Raw genomic sequence first — 26,116 nt, forward strand, 5'->3', positions numbered from 1 at the left:
TACTTCGAAGAATATATTCACCTGCACGTCATTGCTACCTATTTCTTTTCCAGTCTGAGCTATTTTATGGGATTTGAGTCATATGTATCAGGTCTATCCTGTCTTGCCCACAGTTTGCCCTTCCCAAATACTTAGCATACAGGCAGCTAGAGCCCTCCAAGTTTTTTTCTCCTATCCTGATCTGTGAAATGCTTTCTTTCCACATCTCTAGCCCTTTACATAAAATGACGTCTGCATCAGCCTCACTGCATAATCTAAATCCATCGACAAGCAACCTACCTCCCTGCCACCCCACAGGAGGCAAAGTTTAACCCAGGCTTCAACAGTCCCCCAGTTACTTCTTTACTATGTCTCCCACGAACAGAAAAAAAAAAAAAAATAAAAGCCTGATGACTTTTTACAGTTAGATCTCTGTGCCACATGCAAGACAGTGACAAAATAAATTCTATAGTTTTTTAGCTCGTTTGAGAGACAGAAGAGGGAGCAGCAGCAAGCCAGCCAACACCAAAGATGGAATTTGCAATGTAACAGTTACTCAAAGCGTACGCCTAGGTTTGCTTTTCAGTTCAGATCAGGTGTGTGCTCTTGAGGCAGAACTTCCCATGGTCTCCACCTACTGTGCTTTGGTTTGCGTTACCAAGTGCTCCTGGAACACACAAAGTGCATTCCCTCCGGAGGAGGCTACACCCAACAACGTGCTCCTACCGCTGACCCCGGGTCGGCCCAGGAGGACAGACCAGAAGCAGACCCCGGTAAAACTCCACGATGCGTTCGGCGTGCAACTCACGTCCTCAGCCCCCAGGCTGTACCACTGATTAATGTAGGGGCAAGCCTAAGCATCCTGCTGTCAGCGTAGCTGGCGATACACATATCCATTCCCCAAACTGGCCTTCATTTATATATATACACATACATGTCCATAGAGGACAATTTTATCTACAGTCTTGCATAGGTCTCAGATCCAAAAATTATGAGTAAAAGCACATTATACGTAAGTATGTACAACATCCATCAACACCTTTGTCACATGGTGTTTTTCATATTCCCCAAGAACAGGCTATACAGCTCAAATAGATTTTGACTCCACATGTCACAGAAACACCATGCGACTGAACAGCAACTTAGAATTTAAGTTACTTATTACAGACTTAACTAGTTGACTGAAATCATACAGACTAAGTGTATTTTCATCTCTACTTATTACAAATGTGCATCTGATTTGAGACCAGTGAAAATCACTGGTTTGAAAGTGGGAGAGATTGCAGTGGAGATGGACGACATGTTTGTTTGTGTTCTGAATTTATGAACACCGTAATCCTATGCTCACTCACATGTAGTTCACATTGTTATGTAAAGTGACTGTATTTTTAGTTTACAAGCTGCTGTACAGCCTGTTCTTACTATCTTCCCACAGATGTTCAATTTAACTACCAAGGAACCCAGAAACAGATTTCTGAAATTGCTCTGATAAACATCATCTTATTTCTTGACTCTTGTATAAATCAGAGCTGTAAGCACTGGCAAACTTCAGATAAGCCAAGCCCAATTTCTCAGGGGTCATTTACTGTATTTACAGGTATCTGCATTTTTTAAATGCATGGTCAATTTGTTAGCCATGAGACTTCCATTTAAATTTAACTGAAGAAGAACAGCTAATGTTTTTAATTTTGTGTATATATATATATATATACACACAAATCAATATATATTTAGTGCATGTATTTATATATATGCACAACTTACACATACATATATAAAGTGTATATGTATATTTATATACTTGTTTAGATGTAAAAAACTTTATGGATGTGTTTATAATTAAGAAAAAAAACCTTTCTGCATATCCGGCCAGATTTCTAAGGGCTTTTTTTGGTTTTTGTTTTCTTCCATCAGCTAGGGAAAATACATAGCTTCAATTAACATCAAATGAATCTAAGGGTGCGCAGACATGCTACGTGTTCCAAACTAAGCACCTAAAAATGGAAACAGATGACATCAGTAAAGATCTGAAGATACTGACTTTTGGTTAAAATATTTGTAAAGACATTCATAGTTCAAAGATTCTCTTTATCTTACCAAAACTTCAATGGAGGCAGCCTTTTGACAGACTGCATTAAGGGAAATGCTCCATTTTCTAACGATGATTCACTACTGATTACTTCCAATATGTAGGTGTACTTTGCAGAACATCAGTCTGCTCTATCTAACCTTAATACACTGGAATGACCTTTCAGTTATTTCATTTGTATGACGGGAATCGGCAATTCCATTTTTGATCCCCAAGGCTTTTCCAGGGCAGTTGCTATGCTGCCCACTCAGATTATTTTCTCATTTCTATTTGCCATCATTATAGAGCATTTGGAGAACACGCACTGCACTTACATTACAAAATGCTTGCTTATACATTTTTTTAATTACTGAAAGTATTTTTAAAATGCTCGGTCACCCTTAAGAAAAAGCAAGAAGAGCCACTTGTCCTGCACTAATAATTGTCTTAACACACACTTTTGCCTACAAAGCAAGGTTTGACTCCTGCTGTTCTACAGACATAGAATAGCCACAGTAACTAGTGAAAACGGTAATGACAACTTATAAATACTCCAAACACCATTCTCATTCACTGTTGCCTCCAGATGTTGAGCTCCACCCTGGTAGACCTATAAGTGTCTCGTAACACTAAGAAACAAACATCTAATTTCTGCTTCAGCTTGTGACTGAAGAGGGAGAAAGGAAGAAAAAAATGAATAGTCATTTCAAGATAATATTCAGTTAAATAATTACAGCATTCTAGGAAGGTAAGACATGACACATGTAACAACACTGCATTACCTTGAGTCCAAGAATCTGAACTACTTAACTCATTTGATTTCATAAAAATAGCAACATTACATAGGATTGTACTCAGAATAAGGAATTCTTCCCACAAAATTAAAGGCTTTCTTTGCAGTCACTCAGTTTTTATGCCTGTATTTTGACACTTGCACCACAAAATTTAAGACCACTAGATATCAACTATTTGTGGTGTATAAAAATGAATTTCCTTCCCATTGAAGAACATCAAATACCTACATTAAAGAACCATGAGTTCATTAGTTAAATCATCAATAATAATTATCATACTACATATTATTAAATATTAAGGATCCTTTAGGAAAAAAAAAAAATCTTCATTCCAAGTTTCTTCCTGATATTTAGCCTGATGATGCTTTTTGTTTAAGCTAATATAATTTCTATATTTACACCAGCTAAATTAGCCATGAGACTCAGATTCAAGCACCTGACATTTCCTGTACTAATGAGAATGTTTATACACAAGCCATTTTGTGAAAAGCAAAACTAAGGAATCCAATGCCATTTGCCCCTTCACACACGCTATGATAGAAGACAAGCCGTGGCTCACATCAAACTACATTTGTGCGGAGGAGCTACCAGCTTCCCACACCACCTTAGCACCAGAAATCCGCCAATGTTTGCCTTGGAGATGCTATTTGCTTACTTTTCCCTCTCTAGCTCTTTGTTGTCAGGAAAATCTTTCTTCTGAGACTTACACCTCCTCTTTCAAGTATAGTTTAATTTGTACCTAGTCATATTTTAGGTAGTTAACCAAAGTCACTTTCAAACAGATAGACAGGCAGCGCGGCTGTCTAAATCAAGTGGAACTGAGAGAAAACATATTACTTCCATCGACTTCTCACTAAATTGCAATGGACTGGTAGGCCTATTTAATCAACATATTCAAGAAGGATTGAATATTATCTCTTCTAAAAACTCATCTGAACAGAAGGGTAACTGATGAAATCCAAACAGGAGCACCCAGTGATGGCCCTATGCACCTGTAAAGTCTGAATCACACAGAGAACCAGAAAAGAGACTCAAACCCCTGACTGTTAAAAAAAAAAAAAAAAAAAAAATCAATGCAAAAAGCTGCACTTACCCAACTATAAGTGTAAATCACACTTCTAAGTGTATAACATGCTGCAGGCCAAAGCAGATGTGTAAAATGAATACAGTCTTACGCCACATGCCCACAAGTGAGAGCAGCCCTTGCTGACCAAGAGCTGAGGATGGATAGGAACTGAGGCCCTACAGATACCAGCAGATAAGTAAAATACATGCTTGTCCAAACTATGATAGGCCACACCTTTCACAGTGCACTCCTCCTGGCTGCCCATGCTATTCATGATCCCTAAAGACTTGCAGAGTAACTGGATACCTTTCCCCATCGACGTACAGTGTGCATTCCGAGGGGGGAATTATGGGAAAGAAAAGATGGAAACACGAATGCCACAAACTCCTATCAGCTCTCAGTGTGTCTATTAACTAAAAGCAAGTGGCTGTTTTGGATACTTTGATGCATCTATGGGCATTAAAAGCGAGCAACGACGATAACCAAGCAAACGCCTGTTACAGAAGTGACAGATGACCTACCAACAAAAGGATATTTTCAGTTACATAGCAACCTGTAATAACCAACCTGTTTGGGATCTCTTCGTTTCATACATCCCTCTAAAGCCTGTTCTTAGTACTGAAGAAGCTGCGCGCCTGGTGACGAACACCCGTTAGTAAGTACCAACCCATCTCCCTCTCTGCTGTCTCCATCTGCCCCTTGTATTACAGTTTGTCAGCTAGAACATCTCCTTTTCAAATGGCACAGTTTAGCAGCCAAGTGTATACCACTATGTCTCACTCTTACTCGTTCATCTTACCAAAATGAGTTGCTGAAGAGCTGATATTACTCCTAGTCTAGTTATGCCTTTTTCAGACTACAAAATGAAAAGTAGAAACTTCCCAGGAGGGCAACTGTAACAGGTTTACTTTATTTCAAGAAAAGGTCTGCCAAATTTATCCATCATTTTTTGCAATTTAGCAGGAGTTAAAGACTCTGTCAAGTCTCCAAACTCAATCTGCCAATTTGGATTAAAAAAAAAAAGAGCAAAAAACAAAACCACAAAACAACAACAAATAAACGACATAACCAATTTGGGCAAAATCCTGCTAAAAATAAGTTAACTCCTCCTGGACATTCATTTGCACACAAACTCTCCCTGCTCCTTCTCTAGTACAGCCCGTAGCAGCAATAAGCGGTGTAGAGCACAAGGGTAGATAAAACTCGGCAGCAGCATTTGACATACTCAGAAGGTCATGGGAAGGTGTTAGACAACCCATAAAGAGTAAACCCAAAATTAAATGCAAAATCTAACTGCAGGCTCTTGATAAACTTTTAGTGAAAAGCTACTCCGTAGCTTTAATTGTCCAAACTTTGAAAAACAAAGCAACTAAATAAAGTATTCAGAAGAGGAGCCTTATCAATAGTTATTACTGCACTTCAAGGTCTATAAACAGGTAAATTGTTTATGCTTGGAACCAAGGGCAATAACAGATTGCCGAAGGCACTGATGGGTCAGAAGTTACACATCAGCTGTCCGGGGATAACTACAAGCACTTGCTTATCCTTTGACAATCTGCAGAAACTATAATGTAATTTTCTCTTCCTTATTTGCAAGATGAACTTCCAGATGATGAACTACTTGTGGGAGTATCTCAGACAAGTTACCACTGAGCAACTTGCAGTCAGAAACAAACACCCCTACAACTTCGTCATGTGTCAAACCCCACGTCTCACTCAGATCTCAGACGTTACCTGGCTTTAGGAGAGCAGATGAGCACCAAGTGCCAGTACCTCACTATTTCTTAACAAGTACTTTTAGTCACAGCCATGGGCCCCTTTCCCGAGACTCCTTCTATCCCCCCCCCCCAGGCTTTCTCTTTGTGTTGTTACAACCCCAAAAACACATGTTTCTTCAGTAATTAAACACTCAAACACAGGCTCCCTTCCTATTCGTTATTTTGGGAGACATAACCATTCACCAGTGGAAGATAACAGTTTTCAACATGCCCCATGAAGTTTACTTGGTCAGGCCTTGATTTGGTAGGGAAACATTACAACATCACTAAAAACCATACAAATGGGTAAATTAGTTTCAATCCAATTATTACCTCCTTAATAGGAACAGATCCCAGTCTCTCAATCTGAAAATAAAAAGCCTAGTACATTAAGAAGAGGTTAACTTTTATAAAGGTGCTCTGAGAAAATATATTTAAAAAGTAAACTAGAAGACTGAAGAGAAAAACAAACTACAAACCCATGAGAATGGCAACAGCTTATTTTTCCAACGGTGGCTGTAAATATCTGTGTTTAAGTTAGAGTCCCTCCTCTTCCACTCCAGCCACGTGCAGCAGTCACCAACCTGAGCTGCTGGCTCATCTGGCCGTATAACTTTGCAATAGGACATAACAAAATAGTTCAGAAAGTCATTCCAGAAATATACTGAATTACCCAGAAACCACTTTGTTTATTCTGGTCAATAAAACACTGTTATCTCTCTTACAATAGGCCATACTGTTTATACAAACAAAGTTGGCTTTCATGCATCAGCCATCTATTTATTTAGCAAGATCAGCTATCACTGTAAATCAATTTCTTTGCAAATGAGAAACACAGCTGCTGTAAAACCTACTTAAAACTCTTTCCTGCATCCAATATTTGGACATGTGGCAGAACAGATGACAAGAATACAAAACAAAGAAGTCATCAGCACCACGCTAGTGACACACTATAACAGTGTGCCTGTCTTAGCTTTTACAAGCATTTTTAAGAAAAGATATCATTTAGTGTTTACTTCATGGTTTTATAATTTAAATATGAAGTTGTAAGTTAAAAAGTATGACAAGAAAAGCTTACAATTGCTATTCAAACTGGGTACTATTAGGAGGATATGGAAGACAGGCAGCTAAAAGGTAACTCAAACAACCTGTACTACAGGTTGGTTACTACATGAGTAACCTTCAAGAAAAAAAAACCAAACACACAGCGAAACTGAATGTTGTTTATCAGCTCTGTAAAAAACATTAAAAGAACAGAACTAATCCCCGATCAAGCTTGAAGTTTTACATAATTTTGTCCTAGAACAGTCATACAGAGAGGTCTTACAAAGGTGAATTCACCCGACAGCCATCTAAAAGGCCTGCGCCTCTCTCGTGACTCTTTCTGATGAATCGGGAGGTCAGTACTACGCTCTCAGAGAGCACAACACCCTGCAAAATACCGATTTGGAAGACCCAACTGAATAGACAGTATCACCAACGGCAGCTGCAATACAACTCAGGTACAAAATCTAACGGAGATTTAGATTAGAATTAAGTAGCTTCAAAACAGCCTTATTTCACTATACAAGACAAGTACCTGGCTGCAGAACAACTCTTCCCAAACGTGAGTACCATGATGAGTTCTGTTGGCACCTCTTGAAATAAGAGTTGGGCATGGGGAAGCGCAAGCACACACGCAGAGCATGAAGCCCTGCTCATTACAGATTCATCTTACTCCAGTTATTTTATTCGTTAATCTTTTCATCTGGTATTTTAAATCTGAAACTCAGCAAGTCAGATTCATTGCAAGCAGTCAATCCCTGCAGCACTCCAGGGGAGGCTCAGAAGGATCACGACTTCAAGCATGGACATAAGGAGAAAGAAGGTGCACGTAAGGCAAGTTACAGACTTGGATGCCCATGATGCATTCAGTATCGTCTGCTGCCAAATGCAATAAAGTGTGGCAAGCGCTGCTTTCTACCTGTCCCAGGTGAGGGTATGCGTGCCCAAGGATGCAGTACATGATAGCTTCTGAATGGTTTACATGCAGGCAAGAAGTATCAGGTCAGGCTGTGACCAGAGCAATGACATCTGTTTCTAAACAACTACCTGAATATACATACACTTTAAAAAAAAAAAAAAAAAAGCTGTTAAGTGTTTGTTTGTTGTTTTTTTTTTTTTAATGTTCCTATTGAAGAATCTCTGAGCAGTGAAAAAACTACAGTGCATTTTCACAGAAGGTCTCATTAAATCACAGAAAACCTTTCTGAAGCCACAAGTCAAAAAGCTTAAATGTTTAAGATGAGACAGAAAAAAATCCTGATGGCCTTCAAGTTTATTTGAAAGACGGATTACAGAATATTATGTAAGGCACAATTCTCAGAACTATTCCCCATTGTATTTACAAATATTATCAAATTTTACAAGATCATGAATTTTCATAAAAAGTGACATTTTCAAAAAGCTTCTCTTGCTTTAATCCTCCTCCTTTCTTTTGATATGATTAAACTCTGAAATGGCAGGCTGTTGAATAAGCACACTGAAATGCCAACTGCGAGGCATTTAACTCATGTATTTACAAATTAACGTTTCACAGTTGCTTCAAATTTTGACATTATAGTTTAGTGTCTTCAGGCAACTCATTTCAGAAGGTGCTGGATTTGATTTACATTATTTCTCATTTTACATTCATATGTTGCAGTACTGGAATACTTTTAAGTTTCCCTTAATCCCTGACAAAGGAAATTTAGTTTTACTGAAGGCTGAGAAATATTGCCTTTTTTTTATAAACAGGTACCAACCAAACAGCCTGCCTACAGCAATTTCTAAGTTACCGTTAAGTTTACCTATAAAAGGCCATATCTGTCAAGATAACCTCACCAAAAGAAGTGGAGATCACGGCCTATGCATGTGTACGCATATGCATGCACAAATTCAGAGTGCAATATTGACGGTGCCACTGGTCCTCTCCTGCAGTTACTCCAGTGCTGACCACAATGTTCAGAATGAACTGTAGAAAGCATCAAGCAGAATTCCTAAAAAAGTGGTGGGATGCTTATCTTAATTCTTTAATTCTTTCTATTATTAGGTTACTTCAGAGGATATTTGCGTGCTCCCAAGACAACTGCTGCAAAAGTAAAGTCCTATGGGCCACTAGATGTGGTGTTTTAGATGGAAACGTGTACTCTGCAGAATATGAAATGCAGTTTCTGTGTTGCTGAAGTTAGCATTTACAGAACAGGTTCCCCCCCCCCCCCCCCCCCGCAAAAAAAAATCCCCGCTCCAAACAAAAAAAACACTCGCCAACAACAAAACCAACACTTACTACCTTTAAGAATACAAAACTATGGCTACACCTACAGTACCACCTCAGACAACGTATTAGTTGAAACCAGAATTTAAAGGTGTTTTCTTAGATTATCTAACTTGATTATTTCAAAATCAATAACAATTCTCTTGTGCTCCTGAACTTCTATTAAAAAAAAAAAAGACGAAAACTTGGAACAGATACATTTTGTTTTGCAGTTGAGCGCCTCTCCCCCATTACTTTAGATTCATACAGCCAATAAAAAACACAAACCATTTACAGTTTGTACATGCTTCCTGGGTATAAGAGTGTCAGAAGATAACAATCTACTTGAAATAGTTTCTACGATTTGTAGAAAACAAATTAACCTGTCAAAAAGAATCAGTACCTAAAGAAAGGCAACATGACTACCAAGATATGTAGAGCAGTTCACATGAACCAAGATTCTCATTCCTATACAACTGTACCCTCGATTCATTCTTCTCTACGCTGCTGGAACCAGAGGCAAGTGCCAGCACTCACCCCACTCAGGACAGCTGAGCACCCACAGAGCAGTCAAGGCATTGCAGAGGCAATGTAAGGGGTACTTACAGCTGCAAAGCTACCTCAGGTCTCTGTTACTAATACTTCAAGGTCATTTCTATGTCCATTCTTCTGCCACTTTTAAGGCAGGCAGGCTATATTTTCCTTTTATTCACAGAACAACTTCAGTTTCTGCTGAAAAATTACATTGTTCTTTCACAACACTACACATGAAGCGCTGGCACAGGGAACGTCAGCAGCAAGATTCTCACCAAGCGTAACGAGGCCAGGGGCCTGCTCTAAACAAATGTGCTCCAAGGAAAAAGAGAACAATTCTTTTTGTTTGTAGAAATTGATCTGGTATTGCTAACTGGCAGTTCAGTGGACATAACCATGCATATTTACGACACAGCCTCCATTTAATATCTACAAACATATATCTCATTATTTAGACACATCTAATTATTTAGCCATGGAACACCTGTCTAGTAATCCAATGCTGTTAATGCTGTCTAATTACTACATCCCTATCCACACATAATTAAATTTTAACATTAATCACTGCATCGCTATGTATTTAGTAGTATGTGCTGCTGGAAATAAGATATTTAAGAATGTTTACATGTGTCACATGGGAAGGGGCCAAATCACCTCTCTGAAGTCTTATTGGTGTTTCAGATTGATTGGATAAACAGCTTGGAAACCTGAGACACCGTTGTATTATAACAGACACTTCAATAATGCGCTAGATACTTTCAATAACACAGCATCTTTTTTCAAAACCAATTTTGACACCTACATAAATAATGGAATCAGATTAAAGTCTCACCAAAATTCATTATGAAGTATTAAACCTGTCTAATCTTTTATCAGTACTACTAACATAATAAAAAGAATGAAAATGCCAGGAAGTATAGGAAGTTATGAGAATTTTCCTTGGGAATGTTGTAGAACATAGTCTGAATCAGAGGATGTATTCTCATGCCTATATAAATGCCTCTTATAAATTAGATGTTTTTAAACCAGAACAAATTTATCTACTTTTTACTTCAGCTTAGTCTATAATTTCTCCTCCCTAGTTTCTGAAGTTGTTATTCATTCTAACAACTTCACCTCCAATAATTATTGCACACATGGGCATTAAAAGGAGGAGTTCATACTAGCAAGATGTTAAGTATTGCAATCAGCTGCCTTGCGGTTAACATTGCATTAAAGCTAAAAATCATGATTAATGATACAAGTAAACTTTTTGTTTGGAAAATATCACAATGTCTCTTCTTGATAGATTCCTATTTAACTATCCACAATTATCATTTCTCAGAAAAATAACTAAACTCCAACGTTAAGTGTGTTAGCCACACTACTTATTTTTTTGAGGGTCTTTGGCAATACTCTTGCCACCCAGCAAAATCTCCTAATATTTTGTAACTTAACTTGCATATTTACCCTGATTTCCTGAGGAACAGACTTCCATGATTTCACTACGTGTTGAATGTAAGTTGAGAAGCAAAAAGTAGTTCTGCAAGTTGCTCGTTTTCAGTTTCCATATTCTACCATGCCAAGATTTTCAGAAGCGGGATCTTAAAATTAGGCCACCAATCTAGTGGCCTAAAGCTCAAGGTGGTTGAGCACAGTGAATTCTCCATACGAACAAGCAGAGCTAGAGAGGCAGCAACTCAGATCAAGGAGTCTCTGCTCTCTGGCAGGCAGTGTTTGAACAATGCTTAATGAAGGACTGCAGCATAGATGCTTAGAAAACCCTTCTGTACATTGCAGGCCAGATTTCCAAAAGCTTAAGAAATTTTAAAAACCTGACATTTCACTTTAGATGCTGAAAACGGAAGATGAGTTCTTGAGAGTCTCACCCTGAGTACTTTTCTGTAGTTTTAAAAAGGAGCTATTCCACCTTCCATCAGTTTAGTCCTACTGCCATCTGCTGTCACAAACACCCTGGTGCCATGCCGGCTGCGGAGCATTTTTTCTTTCCTCTTGTTAGGTGTAATAGAATATATTCCAATATTGCTACTCAAAATTATCTAAAAATAAGCACAAATTAATTTGTCCAGAGAAGCATAATGGTAAATCAGCGCACTGCTACCTCCATTGCTAAAGCATCAGCCCCGCAGATCTGTGCATGGTTTCATACCCAGCTTATCCCAACAAAAGGGTCATTCGCATGAGTTAAGTATTAGCAGGATCAGGTCCAGATCCCGAAACTGGTCGGGTTTTTTGGTTGGGTTTTTTTGTTTGTTTGTTTGCTTTTGTTTAACCCAGGCAGTATTGCTTGTTTCTTGAAAATTCTGAAATATTTATTATTATTAGGAAAGGGTTAAGACTATGAACTGGCCAGACTACTAAGGCTGAATTACTCCTACCTTATTCTTATGTGATCACGCAAAGGGGCTTAAACCTTTAGATTAAAACAAAATAGAAAAAGTTAAACAAAATTAATAACTGCTGCATAAAACAGATTAAACAAAAAGATCTGAAAATAAATTACTCAAATCTACCTCCTGCCTAGTGCTTCAATGAAGTCTAGCAACCTCTAGAGTCAAGCGAACTCAGTAATTCCTCTCGGGACCACTGGAATGCTTTATGCCGCTTAAACTAGCTGAAGCCGCTACCATCCCACCCTTCCTTCTCCTTTCCACCAGCACTGGAGCTATCACGCAGCAAGACAAGTCAGGGAGCTGACACGGCTAACTCGCAACCACATAAACACCGCTGACTGCGTTAGGAGCAGGTAGAGGGGGCCAAGACAGAGACAACTCTGGGGAACATAGTCCTGAGCTGCCATGGGTTTCTATGATGTCTGGCTGCTGAACCGCGCTCTGGGAAAGTTCTGCTCTGAAGTTTCTCAGTCTGCACTCCAGCTGCAGGCTCCCGGCTTGTCATTTCCCTGCTGCTCTCAGAAAGCTAATTGCCACTCAGTGTTAGGGGTTCCTAAGAGAGCATACGTGAACCTCTACCCTCCCTTCAAGTTTTTCATTTGACTAAGAATACGGCAGCTAAGACAACAAAAAGAGGCTTTCTGTCTGTTGCCCAGCCATACACCCTTTTTGGCAAAACATAATATACAGTAAGCTGAAAACAAGTATCATAGCATTTGTCACAAGCAGTTTTAAAAACAATGCAAAGTGGAATTTAATTGCAGAAACTGAATGAGATGCTGAAATTCTGGATTCTTGCTGCTCCAGTGGAAAAACGCTGCTGGTCTCCAAACAGAACTCCAGTCGGATATAACAAAGGCACAGGGCTTAAACCAGTTGCATTCGGACAGCAGAGGGTAAAATGCTGGACATTGATTTTTGTTCCAGTGATTTCTTTGCATGAAACCAATTGTCAAAATAAAGTCTTTTTAAAGCTTCTAGGTTTTTTCCAATAAGCAATTGCTCAGCATAAGCCAAATTCAATTTGATGACTACCACAATATCACCCTAATGTGAAATTGAAAGGCTCTTTCATACACAGCACCTCTTGTTTGAGGAAGGGAAAAAAAAAAGATAACTCATCCTCACACACACACAAAAAAGAAAAGCAATTTGTAGGCTGTATGCTGCTAAACTCATGTTATTGAGTATGATAATTAGTAAAAGATTAATTTACAATACCACCAATACTACTACTTTCTATATTTGGAAACACTTATAAAAGTATTTTTCTTTAGCAAACAGGGTAGGATTCATACGCTCTGAAAAAAGTTAGAAATCTATGGCAATTGCCTACATTTTCACAAAAGGCAGGGGAAAAGGAAGAAGTCAGTCACATGAGCGACCCCCGATCGCACGTGTCTTCGACACTCACATCTGAAGGGAATAACACTACTGGCCAGTGAAAGACAGGTGAACCTTACTCACTGTTTTCTAAACATTGCCCCACCCAAACATAACAGGACTATAAAAACGCATATTTTACACTATTTGTTTTAATGCAGACGGACAGTTGACAATATATTCAAACCAGGTACATTTTCAAGCACAGTTGTGATAATTGAACATGAATTATCCATACGTGTCAATTTGGCAGTGAAATACTTTGGATTTAAAAGTAAATAATGCATCTGTGTTGGTTTTTTTTTCCTGCTGTATCACCCATTTGATTGTCCAAAGATACACTCTTTCTAAACAACGTATTAAGAGCATAAAACACACTGCAATATGCAAAGATTATAGCCTTTTTTACCGTCTTAATAGAACTTCTTGATTTTTCTTCCCAAACACTACTGCTCAGCTCCATTGTGCAATGAACATTTGTTTCTCTTTCATAGGATCCAAAAATAAGTAACCTGAAATAGAAAAGCCTATAGTAAGAATTGTAACACTATTACATATATCCCAGATATCATGTTAAACTCACTACTCTTCATTTATACACTCTATTATTATCAATGTGTACACACAGAGAAGTCCACACAGAAGAGATTCCACAGGCACAGCCTTACACCAAAGGAAGGGCACTGCCCCCCTCTAGTGGAAGAACTCCATAAATATCAAACAAAATTTTTAGCTAGGGGTTTTTTGTTTGGTTGTTTTTTTTTTTTCTATTGTGTTTCCTTTTTTCTTTTCTTTTTTTAAATAAAGTGTTCAATTGGCAGAGTAGTATTTTTTCATAAAAGAATAATTTTTTTGTTTTTTTAAAAAACAGCAATAGCCACAGGAGTCTTCCATTCTAGTCCTAAACTTCACGATACACTACAGCTCTTCTTGGTTAAAGACAGTGTTACTGAAGATTAACATAACAGTTTACTACTGCTTATGTTTCTATTTCACTAAACTGGGATCCTCTCATATCTGTAATTTTTTGTAACATTCATAACAAATGAAAAAGTGGTTCTTCATGCATGATACCCTATTCCACAAGGCTATAAAGCTTTTTAGGTAGATATCAGTACTATAAAAGAAAAAACCTAATAACCTTCAGGCTATAGAACAGCAATAAAGGTGTACACAGCTTATCGCACAGTAGCTGGAAGCGGATAAATATTTTGGAACAAAAACTTCAAACAAATCGTACTTTTTCAAAAGAGCTATTAGATTTTAATTCCCCCCCAAACTTTCTATATACATTTGACAGGGACAGTTTCTACGCTTTCATCCGAAGTATCTTATTTATGATTGTGGTGTGTTACCACAACTCTTTAGGCAATATAGACAAAAGCTGCCAGAAAAACACACCAATTTTCTCTGTTTATCTTGATGTTGTTAAATAATATTTCTGGGTCAAATATTTATGATGAAAGAGTGCCTAGCCTTCCAGATGTGGAGATATGTAGTAAACATACTTTGAAAATGAAGTAAAGCTACTGAAAACAACTTTCCCCAACAATTAGAATTGGCAAAATTAAGCCAATCCCAAGGGAAAACACCTCTCTGCCTGCAACAGCTCTCTAGCTTGCACTGCAGCAAGGAGAGGTAAATAAACATTTCTTTTCTATGTCTCTCTATGAAGAATTTATTTAACTGGTTTTTAGTCGAGTACATGAATGCACGGGCGAGATGGCAGGGGAAGATCACATTCGGGCTGGTACCCAGCACACCAGCTTTACAGAGTCTCAATTGTTTTTGGTTCAGAGTCTTCAGATGGAAAGTCTGCGTGCTCTAGTGAAACACCACAAACAGCAGCTGTCAACCTCATTTCCAACTTGACCTTCAGCACTCGTTTGTCTAGACACTATTGATTTGATTACTGTAAGCAGAAATCCAGCCTCAGAACCAACTGATTAGGTACTTTGTCTGGACAAGACTAAGTTTGTTCAAGGTTACTCGAACTGACGAATTCAGGCCTTCTTTGCTTATTTTTAAGCCATCCTCAGCAACCCTCTGTGGCTTTTCTGTTCTGCTTTTAGCTGTTGCTTTTGAGTAACGCAGGTTTTCCCCAGGGTCTCATTGATATCAGACAGTTCATTAAAGCTTTTCCACAGCTGATCATTGGTTGCATACGTTTCTTCTTCTGGTCGCTTAGACACACTCTCGGGGAATTTTCCAGAGGTACTTATTGTCCCTCTAAAATATCAGCACAGTAGCTATTTAGCTGTCTTGTACTGGTGGCAACTAAGGCAGAAGAATAAGGACAGAAGGCAGCTCAAACCAGGAATAACACATAATTTTCAGCCAGAACCGTAACATAAAAGTTACAAGGAAAACAATGAGCCATAATGAGATTTTACCTTACATTAGGTTACCAACACCCAACTTGAACAAACATATCACAAGACAGCAAAACTACACATTTAAATTTTAAGGAGCTCTTCATGCTGGAGTTTGGAATTCAATTTCCCATTTCAGAAAGACAAAGGGGAAATTTTAACTGCTACTACGCTAAGGAAATTTTTGTTTGAATAATAAATCCATTAGCATGCAAACAGAGGTACTGTATTCTGTAACACAGCTGCGGGTAAAGACTGACATTAAGATTGTGTCACAACACACCCAAAACAACTGGATATTAAGGAGATATCTATATCCTACAGATTGAAAGTTTATAAATCGGTATGAAAGGATGTATGGAAGACATCCTGAAACAAAGTTTATAACCCCAGCTATAATTAAATCAATAAAGAAATGTGATTAAATGACCACCTGAGTAATTAAAATATGCATGCAGAAAGTGAATTTCTATTCCTTCCCCAACTGTAAATTGGATGGCTCCCTGCAGCAAGTGAGCATGAGGTAGAAGAGAGTGATTCAACAGAGTAGCTATGGATATAAAACCAGTTGTTCGTAGTTGTCCTGCTCTCAAGTCCGAGAGCTACAAGGACTCCAAGACATGAAGTGTTTGTCCTTTGATACAGAACAACAGAAGCTCATGGAGGCTGTGGTCACCTCACCTCTTGAGCTGAGCCAAGAACTTCAGCAAGTCTTTATAGTCTTCTGGAAAGGAGGATGAATAACAAGGCTATCAAGCTTCCTGCTTTTTGTAGGATGATGCCAACGTGCTGATCTGCAAATCTAACAACACTCCAGAATGTGCAGACAAAGTACACACCAACCTTTAGTAACGTTATGTATTACCAGGTACATAAGAGCAAGCTGAATTTATTCCCTTTACAATCCTTCTCTAATTTTTTATTTTCAACTGTGGCCTTTCTATTTGCAAGTATTTTAGGAGCTGAAATAAGCAGAGTATTCCCCAAATTTTTAGAATCTCAAGAGCAGATTCAATATTCACATACCTAAAGGTGCCACTGCCACACACGTAAGTTCACTTGAAGACAAAAGGAAAAGAACCCATAAAACTCCAAATTTGACAAGTCAGTCTCAGGTACACTCTGTGGTATTGTACTAAATAACTATCGTAGGAAAATTTCCTTTTCCACAAAGGTTATCTATTGAAACAAATGCTAATTCAGAAAGCCCACTTCATGGCATAGTTTTGGAAGAGTATTCTTGCCTAATTTAGTCAGAGTTTAGAGGCTTTAAGACTTTCTTCACAGTATATCTTTTAAAATAAATTAATAGCAAGATTTAAGAGCATGTTGCTTTGTTTTCCCCTTTTCCTGAAAAATTTAAGGTAATGACAGATAACAGCATTTTCGCAATGATTGAGTTCTGTGAGGGCATTGCACTTGTACGAGAAAACTTCTATTTTCAACACGTCAGACAAAAATTTTCAAAAACATATTCTCTATCATTATTTACACCAAAGTTCCCATCCTTTCATTAATTTAATTTTAAAAATGTGCAAAATGTACTTTTTCTTTCAATAGCATGACAGCAAGGAAATTAATACAGTCAAGCCTGCAATTAGAAAAGAAACAAGTGCAAAAAGCGCAGGTATTTGGTCGTGTGAAGAATATAATGAAATTAAACTAGACATTTATAACATACCAAAAGTTTGCTAAATGTTTTATCACTATAGTTTCACCACTGTATTTCAGACTTAAGCAGGAGAAGTAGCAGAACTCTGTTACCAGACTAGATGGAATACAACATCAAGAATGCTACTCCAAATTCTGTACCAAATACAGTACCAAAGTCAAAGAATAGGTACTGTACTGAGAGAGAACAGAAAAACCTTTGGGGCACTGAGCTAAAAAAGCCATACAGAGATTAAAGCGATCTTTCATTTCTGGAACAAGAATGATTGCCAAGAAAAATTTTCAGGTCCAAATGGCAGACATGAGTAAAAAAGCTCCATATTTCAGCATGCAGTGCTGCACTGCAAAAGAACCGTTGAGAATGGTCCCAGGCAACTTTCACACCAGCTCACATACAGCGGTGATGAAAAAGGGAAATTTTGTCATTGTTACTTTCATATATAGTATATTTCTACTACTACTACTACCAAAATCCTTCATGTGTCTTTCAGCTTCTACCTCATCAATATCTTCAGGTGCAAAATAAGCAAGAATATTCACTCACAGGGGCACTCTACAGACAGAAGTTGTAGTCGTTTCATTCAAAAAAAGGATGAGGCACCTGGAAGATCTAAGGAATTACTCTGGGACCAAGAGTCAGACATCTAGATTGAGAGGGGTCTGTTCAAACATCATTTTCAAGTGTGCGTCTAGAAATTCCAAGCAGCATAATCCCGTCGAATTAAGTCAAACCTGAAGCTTGAAAGACCTGACAAGCCAGCAACTGCATCCTCTCCCAGCCATCTGATAAGCATCTGTGACAGCTGCAAATACTGAGAGGTCAGATGACAATATCAAACTGAGCAATCTGGCTTCTAAAAGGTAACGGAAAGAAACACACGCAAAGAAACACAACACTAGTGATACGTTGGTGATGTTACAGTGTTTCAGAATCAGGAAAGACACAGTATTTAAAAAATTACTTTCCAAACAAAAGAAAAAAAAAAAAAACAAAACACCAAACCACTAACTGCACACAACTTAAGGTAGTTATTTTGGGCCCTCTGTTAAGAAAAATGACACACTACTGAACCGAAAGTGAAGACTGCCTATAGAGAGATATCAGGAGTTCCCTTACTCAGCGTGGGTAGAGAGGAAATGCTCCGAGCAGCCAAGGAGTGCACAGAGTCATTTAGTATTCTTGGATCATTCACCGAAAACGTATCACAAAGCTAAGGAGACGGGGAAGCAGCAATTTTATTACAGAACACAATCACTGCTGTGGCCCAAACAATCCTCAGAAGCAGAAGAATATTTTCTGGAAATCCATAGCACTGAAAAACTACATTAGTACAGCAAATGCAGTTCCAACAGTTGTACAAGGCTACAGAAAAAAGTACAAAAAGGAGTTCATATAACACAAGCAATTAAAAGAACAGGTTAAGAAAAAAATCTTGCTGCAAAGCAGAGTTTAGTTCATAAAGAGCAGAACAGCACATGACTAGGTCAAAGCTTAAGCACTACTAGGATAAGATCTAACATAAACCAAAAACTAAGAGATCTGACAAAAAAAAAAAAATACAAACCAAGAGCACACACACCTTTTCTTCAGCTCTAAAGAGAATTATTTTCTCTCCAATGAATGAAGAAAGATTTTATTTCTTTCAATTATTTTGTTCAAGACAAAGACAATAAATAATGCCTTATAAAAGATATTCGGATTAATCTAAGTAAAACTGACTGAAACAACTATTTCCCTTTGCTTACAACATAATACAATAGAATAATTACAACATTTATACTGTCCTGGAAAGAGATTCATAACTTGGTGTGCCAAACAAAAAAAACAAACAAACAAAAAAAACCCACCACCCAAAACAACCCAAAACCAACAAAAAAACCAGGAGGCACAGATTAGCTCGTAACCAGGCAAAATTCAAATGAAAGGCAAATGCATGCGCCCACACACAACGCAGAAGTGCCTCAGAAACTTACTGTGACTTTAATTTGTTCATTTTTACTTAAAAAATATTTCTTGATTAGAACTCAATAACAACACCAAAGCTGCTATTTCTTGAATCAGAACAGGCCTACAGCTATATACTACAAACTTAAACACATGCACTTGCTTAGTCAAGAGTGAGCAAAAGACCACAAAACATACCTTGTACATTCAATTAATGTGACTTTTAGTCGACCTTCTGTCAATAGCAAATCCTGTATACAGAGGTCTCGATCTTCATATTCATCAGGTGGCAATACTTGAAATGGAAAAAATGGCTTGAACCTGAAAAATATAGAAGAGACTTATCTTAATTCAAATGGCATAAACACTACTAACACAGAAATTAAGAAAAAAGGTAACAAGATTACAATGAATCTTTAACACTCCTAAAAAAAAAATATACTACCATTCCTACATATTCACTAATCAAAAGGAACAAGCAGAAGCTACTAAAGCTTTTTGATTGCGGAAGACTGGATAACATATAAACAAAGACTGCGTCACAGGAATAGATTATTTCAGTTACATTTACTAGTGCAGATAATTTTGAGAAAACGGGAAGCTGATCAAATGAGAGAATATGTTTAATATTGCAGATGTGATTTAACACAAGAGTCCTTTTGTAATAAATATGTTACCAGGTCTTTATTTTAAGTTTTAAGTTCATCTGCATAAAACATCAGAGCATTGAAAGATGAAAATATACTAATACCCCAAAGCTGAAAATTTTATGATGCTGCTGTACTTAGAGGACTGGTGCATCCTAATAAACAGTACACTTTAGTTTCACAGATGGATACTTCTCTCATTTTGTGAAAAACATTCAGTTGCTCTTTTCAACCAGTCTTCTTGAATTAAAATATACAGGTATTCTAAATATTTGCCCTTGAGCTTCATTTCCCTCATCACAGCATGTGATTCACAGGAAAAGCAGTTCATGTTCAAGATACTAAGTGTTTTACATACGTTATCTCACCACATAATTCTCTCTCTTTGATTAGAATATGCCGAGTTATAAATAGCGGTTTCATTTTTTTAAGTGATAGTGCTTCAGTGTCAGACACAGCCCCGATCTGAGGGGAGGAAGGAGGGGGAGAGGCCGCACAGCTGCAGCCCCATCACATGGCAGACACACACATGCAATCCTAACAGCAAGGGCCGCAACCCTGCAAACAGAAAGATATCGTGGAGTCTGCGCTAGCATGATATAAAGTATGTGAAAAAGCACTTGCAGGGTATTCCTCCTTTCTGTTTTTATTTATTGCTCCCATTTCCTAGGGCTGCCCCATGCCTTGGTTTCCCATCCCCTCTCACTGACACGGCCTCCCAGGGATTATTTCTGCTGAGAAGACTTAGAAATAGCAGGACACGAGCACCACTGCCTGCAGGATGTATCTGCCATTTCATGAGAAAGAAGTCTTTCATAAGGGCTGTTTGCTCAACCATCGGAGGCATCTGCTTGTCACATTCAGAGATCACAATGTGTTCAGGAAACAGTCACATGGATCTGAACTGAAGAGTTTCAGAAATTCAAATAATTAAGAGCCCTTTAACTGTCGGCACACTTCAGGAGGGAGCCCGGCGCTCTGATTCGAGCCGCTGCGTTTCTGTACGAGCATCAGCCTCATACAGAGCCATGAGAAAGACATTTCTTTTGTTCTCCCTGTGAATAAATACAACTCAACACTCCAGCTTTTTTCCTGAAATCCAATTAAACTTCTAACTTTAATTTTGTTCCAAGTTTCTCCCTCATTAACTCCTTCAGGAAGAAAACTGTTTCGAAATTGGTCAAGTCAAAATATTCAATTTAAAAAAAATAAACTGAATAAAGTATTTAAGTCTATGTATGAAAAATATGAAGCGATTAACTCACACTGGCCATGTCTTAGGCTTATGAGTATACCATAAACAACCAACCCAAGATATTCCTTGCGTGTATGCTATCTGGTTTGATATTTTACTCATAATCTTCCTTTATAGTTCTTGAATTATTAAAGGAATAGGAAGCATCACAAGAGTGGGGAAAACACCACCAAGACAACCCCACTATTTTCACTCTACAGACTCCTAAGGGACTTACTGCCACTTCAGAGCCCGGCCACCTCCCTGCTCAGACCCACCCCGAGCCGTCACGGCACACACCACCCCACACATTTCTCACTTTAAGCACAAGCAAGGGCACCCTGTTTCTTTTAGGAATGATTTTTACCGCCTCAAAAATATTTAGCTCAGATTTTGTTAGGCAAAAAAAAAAAAAAAGACGACTTAGGGAAACACACTGGAAAATAATACTGAGTTTTGAGCAAATAAATACTCATAGTTTTTTTTTTTTTCCCAGCGCAAATAAACAACTTTTCAATTAGTACCAGCAACTGCCCATATACCTTCCCCCAAAATCTATTAAAAAAAATAAAAAGTTTTCCATGGGAACCTTAGACTAATGACCACCACCAGGAGCCTCAGTGAGCTACTGAAACAAGATTTCTGGGAGGGAGGAACAGACAAAGAAAGGGGATCCAACAGGTTACCATCGCCTCTCCGAATTTCTGCAACGCCAGGCTTAAAAGTGTGGGTATTGATAAGGTCTCTCCCTTAAATATACCATAAAACAGCCAGCAGGCTATTTAACAAAACCACAAACCTGGACAAATCTATTTTCAATACCAAAAATAAGCAAGAACAAAACAAAAGAGCAAAATAACCAACGAAAATATCCTAGTAAGGATGCAGACGTATTTGCCTCCAAACCAAAAATGTCATCTCTCAAGTAACTTCAGAACAAAGCGTTAAGTACAACACACACTGCAATCTTTCCATACAGCACGAGATGATGAAATAATCCTCAGAACAGGCAATTTTTTTAGTAGATTAAGACATGATGTTTACTATAATTTTGATTTCTATTTTCAAAATAGACTTTTTTTTTAAATTAATACAACAATGAATTAAAGAGGAAAAAGTTCTAAAATACCAATGCCGTTATATACAGTAATATGCAAAACACTTCACAGTGCACGCTGGACTTCGTGCAGCACTAATTAAATTTTCTATTTTAAATATGGGATTAAAAAAGCAGTCTCAACAACATTTTTAATTCACAACAAGCACTTATGTTCACATTCTTACCACTGAAACTATTTGCAAAATCCTTAGCAAAAAGCCCTAGCACGTTACCTATTTCCATTGGCATTAGCAACATACAAATAGCTAAATATCCCACAATAAATGCATTTTTAATGTTTAAGTGCTGCTCTGAAGCCTTCCAATTTTATAACATAGCACTTATCTATTTAAGGTAATTTACTGAGAGTTTGTACATTTCCAAAATTAAACATTGGACAAATTACTATTTCAAGTAGATTTCAATTACATATTAGTTAAGGGAACTGACAGACTATTTAAGTACAAGATAACCCAAATTCATTCGGAAAGACTTTCCTACTGGGCCCTGGTGAATGAATACAGACCCAGACAGCAACAGTCGGTAACACGGCAAGACTCCGTTCCCGTGTGTTGTAAAACCACACACCGGCAACCTGCAATCCGCGCGCCTAAGCGTGGCATCACAGGTTCTCCCACCTTTTTCCCTGCGGTAGGGAAAGTCTATGAGCTACCCTACCTTTTAAAAACACAGTCGCCAGTAACGAAGGGTACTCTGAGGGGTGCGATCTCTGCTGCTCCTCTGTTCGGCCTAGCAGGAGCGCAGCAGAACAGCAACGGGTGTTCTCCCCTCTGCGGAGGAGCCAGATTCCCCACGTCCGTACCATCTCTGTAACTTTCCCACTTGAGAACAGTCACAGCACTATGCAAAATGAATTGTAAAGTTTGTTTCACAAAACATTTAAAGTAGGGACAACAAAACACACTTCTAATATGAAAGCAAATCTGTATTTCACTGTATTATAGGGCTAACAGTAGGCTTTTAGCTAATAGTGCCAATAACACAATTCAGTGAAGAAGACGAGATACGAACTCTATTCCCAAGCCCTGTAGACTATGGTACCTTTGGTGATTCAGTATCCTCCTGTCTCAAGCTTTCCTATGTAAAGGAGAGACAAGTCTCCTATCACCCTGGGTGTGCTGTTGTTATATTATAGAACTTATTTTATTAAATACCTTGTGTAAATAACCTTGCTGTAATTTCTATAATAGCTTTAAGAGTGTATTCTGCTACCCTCTAATATTTAGTCCATCTCTAAAGAGCAAAAGTCCATCAACAAATGCCTTACTGAAATTCATCACATTGACTAAGAAAGAAAAAAGATCACGTAGCCTACCAGTAAGTCTCTATTCAAAGAAGAGTCTATAAAGCAACTCTGACAGCAAACGAAATGGCTCAGTTAATCTCAGCTGCTCTCATCACAGCAGCTATCCCAGGATCTGGTCAGTTCTGGTAGTTCGCTCTTGTGAATTCAAGGCTCTCACTTTGCAAACTCTGAACAAGAAAAAAAGTGGTTGCTATTTGGCTGTCTAAATCTTTAAATGCTCATCCAGTATTCTCAGCTCCCTTTCTTAACTTTAACCAGTAGCCAAAAAAGTTAGTTACATCAATTGGTGGTCCTCCACCAGTGGAGAACAAGCCCGTAACAAATGGTCTGCATTCAGTCCGTTCACTGCTGCAGCCCGAGAAAAAGGTTTTAAGCCATGACAATGGTGTGGGGAAATCTAGGCGTTGCTCCCAACACTACAAGAGTTAAGAAACTGTTACCAGAAGCTACTTACAAGAAATATTGTACCTTTCTAAACACTGCTGAGCTGTTGCCAGGGTCTCCAAGGCAGATTTTCATTGCATCTATATTAGACACTTTTAAGTGGGGTCTAATGCTGCCATCTCCTTATTCAGCAAGGCCAAATTGCAAAATTCACACTCATGTCACGAATCCTTGACCTACAAAGCAGGATTACACGAACTCAATCCATATATCCAAAAGCCTGCTTTTCACTTCCAAACCTTTGAAATGATACTAAACAACTATCAGAAGTAAAGTGGATTTTGTGGGGGAGAGATTTTATTGTCTTTAAACCATATTTGTTAAGCCGTTGTAAACTCTTCTTCTTCGCCAAAGGAACAAAGTAGGCACGTTGTAGTTATACTAGGGGGAAAAAAAAACAAAACAAAACACCTTGTGCCCCTGCCCAAAACCCTGCTTGGATATGGGATGCTATTAAAAAAAAGTCTTTAAAAGTTCCTTATATTAGATGCTTATAGTGCCTTTTCAATTTATTTTTAAATTATCAGCCTCCCTCCACAAATTTATCACCCGATTTGCCCAGAAGTCTAAAATTCAAGTAGCACACTCTTAAGAACCTGTTAGTTAACTAACATTTTAACTTAATAATAGCATTAATAGCATTTTAACTTAATAATATGAATCTGAAGAGGAATATCCATCAAACTTCACGTGAAATTTTAGCAAGTTAAAAAAAAACCTGAAAATAATATTCAAAAGATGCTGTCAAGTAACAAAAGCGTTTCTCAACAAATACTGCAAGACACAAACAGCAAAAAAAGTCATTTCACGTGAGGAATTAGGTCAGATGATTATACTGAAAGACAAGGCAGAGTTACTCAATTAATATACAGGATTAAGTTATACTTTAGCATAATACTTAGCTCTTCCACATACAAAGCACAGCAAAAATGTTTCCAGACACTGCACGCAGTCAGTATGTCTCCTCCATACAAAAAACTTCTAGACTTCATTCATGCCGTATTTCAGAGTCACTTCAGTGGCTCATTTGCTCTCATCTCATCACCACCTCACTCAAAGTCTAGATCAAAATTGCACCTGGGGAAAACAAACAAGTCATGTTTGTTCCCCTCATTTGGGGTGTTTTTAGCCCCTGAATAACGCTATTCTTCCTTCCAGTTGCCAGTTCTGTGCGGGAGGAATTCACCTACCTGGAACAAGACTGTAATTCAGCAGTTTACTTTTAGAAATGCCTGACCTATATTCGCATTAATTTATAATCACTATTCTGTGATGATTGTTTCGTGGTCCTTAAGTCAGCTTTTAACAGAGAAGAGGACAGGACTCTCTTATACCTTAGTTTAGTCTGATTAACTTATTACCTAAATTAACTGCTCCCACCAGTACCTACTTAACTACAATAATTTTAGTTGCATGAGGAAATCTATTAAGAACTGGGGGAAAAAAAAAATCAATTTATCTGGCCAAAGATAATCAAGCACTTACGTGTTTCTGTTCATTGCATCCGTTAAGAACATCCAGAATCATGGTAAAAAAAATAATTGTTAAGAGCTAAACACAGACAGGAACAAACTTCAAAAGCTCTCAGTACTCCATTTCCTAATTGGAGAAGCAAAAAGACTTACAGCTTCATTTTGTAGGATTTCGTAGAGCTTTAGCCAAGCAATGAGAACACTTTTCCAGAATAAGTTCTGGGAAAAGTTTTAAATTATTCTCTGGTTTTATAAAGGAATTTTAATATCTAAAACAGTGGTCTAAAAGTTACTGGATATCTGTTTAAGACCACATTAATCACTTGTATCATATGAATTCCAGCACTACTCTATTGCCATAAAATAAGATTAAACATGATCAGGTTTATGATTTTTTTTAATCGAGTTACATTAACTGAATATTTAAATCTTAATAAACAAGGCAAAAAGAGACCTTAAATCTCAGAAGAGCCCCCCAGCTAAAAATGCAAGTATCTTTTCTAAAGACTTGCAACGTATACAAAGTAGCCTTATGCTATTTTGTTTACCACTCTAAATAAAAATTAAATCAAAATCTAAAATCAGACTCTGTTTAGTAAAGCATCAATTTACTTTTGTAAATGCTACCATATTTGAAGATTCTAGTATCTAAAATAT

General features: G+C 37.9%; 1 protein-coding gene across 1 annotated transcript in view; it reads right to left on the reverse strand.

The window, feature by feature from the left end:
* PDZD8 (PDZ domain containing 8) overlaps positions 1–26,116 on the reverse strand; it is a 67,030-nt gene that overhangs the window by 26,765 nt on the left and 14,149 nt on the right. Inside the window, exons 2-3 of the mRNA XM_009476106.2 lie at positions 19,435–19,557; positions 13,658–13,760 (exon numbers count right to left, since the gene is read on the reverse strand). Of these exons, the coding sequence (XP_009474381.2) occupies positions 13,658–13,760; positions 19,435–19,557 (226 nt within the window). The remainder of the gene's footprint in view (positions 1–13,657; positions 13,761–19,434; positions 19,558–26,116) is intronic.

The sequence above is a fragment of the Nipponia nippon genome, unplaced genomic scaffold (genome assembly GCF_047370975.1).
Source record: "Nipponia nippon isolate SJK-2023a ecotype South Korea unplaced genomic scaffold, ASM4737097v1 scaffold_3, whole genome shotgun sequence".
Lineage (NCBI taxonomy): Eukaryota > Metazoa > Chordata > Aves > Pelecaniformes > Threskiornithidae > Nipponia > Nipponia nippon.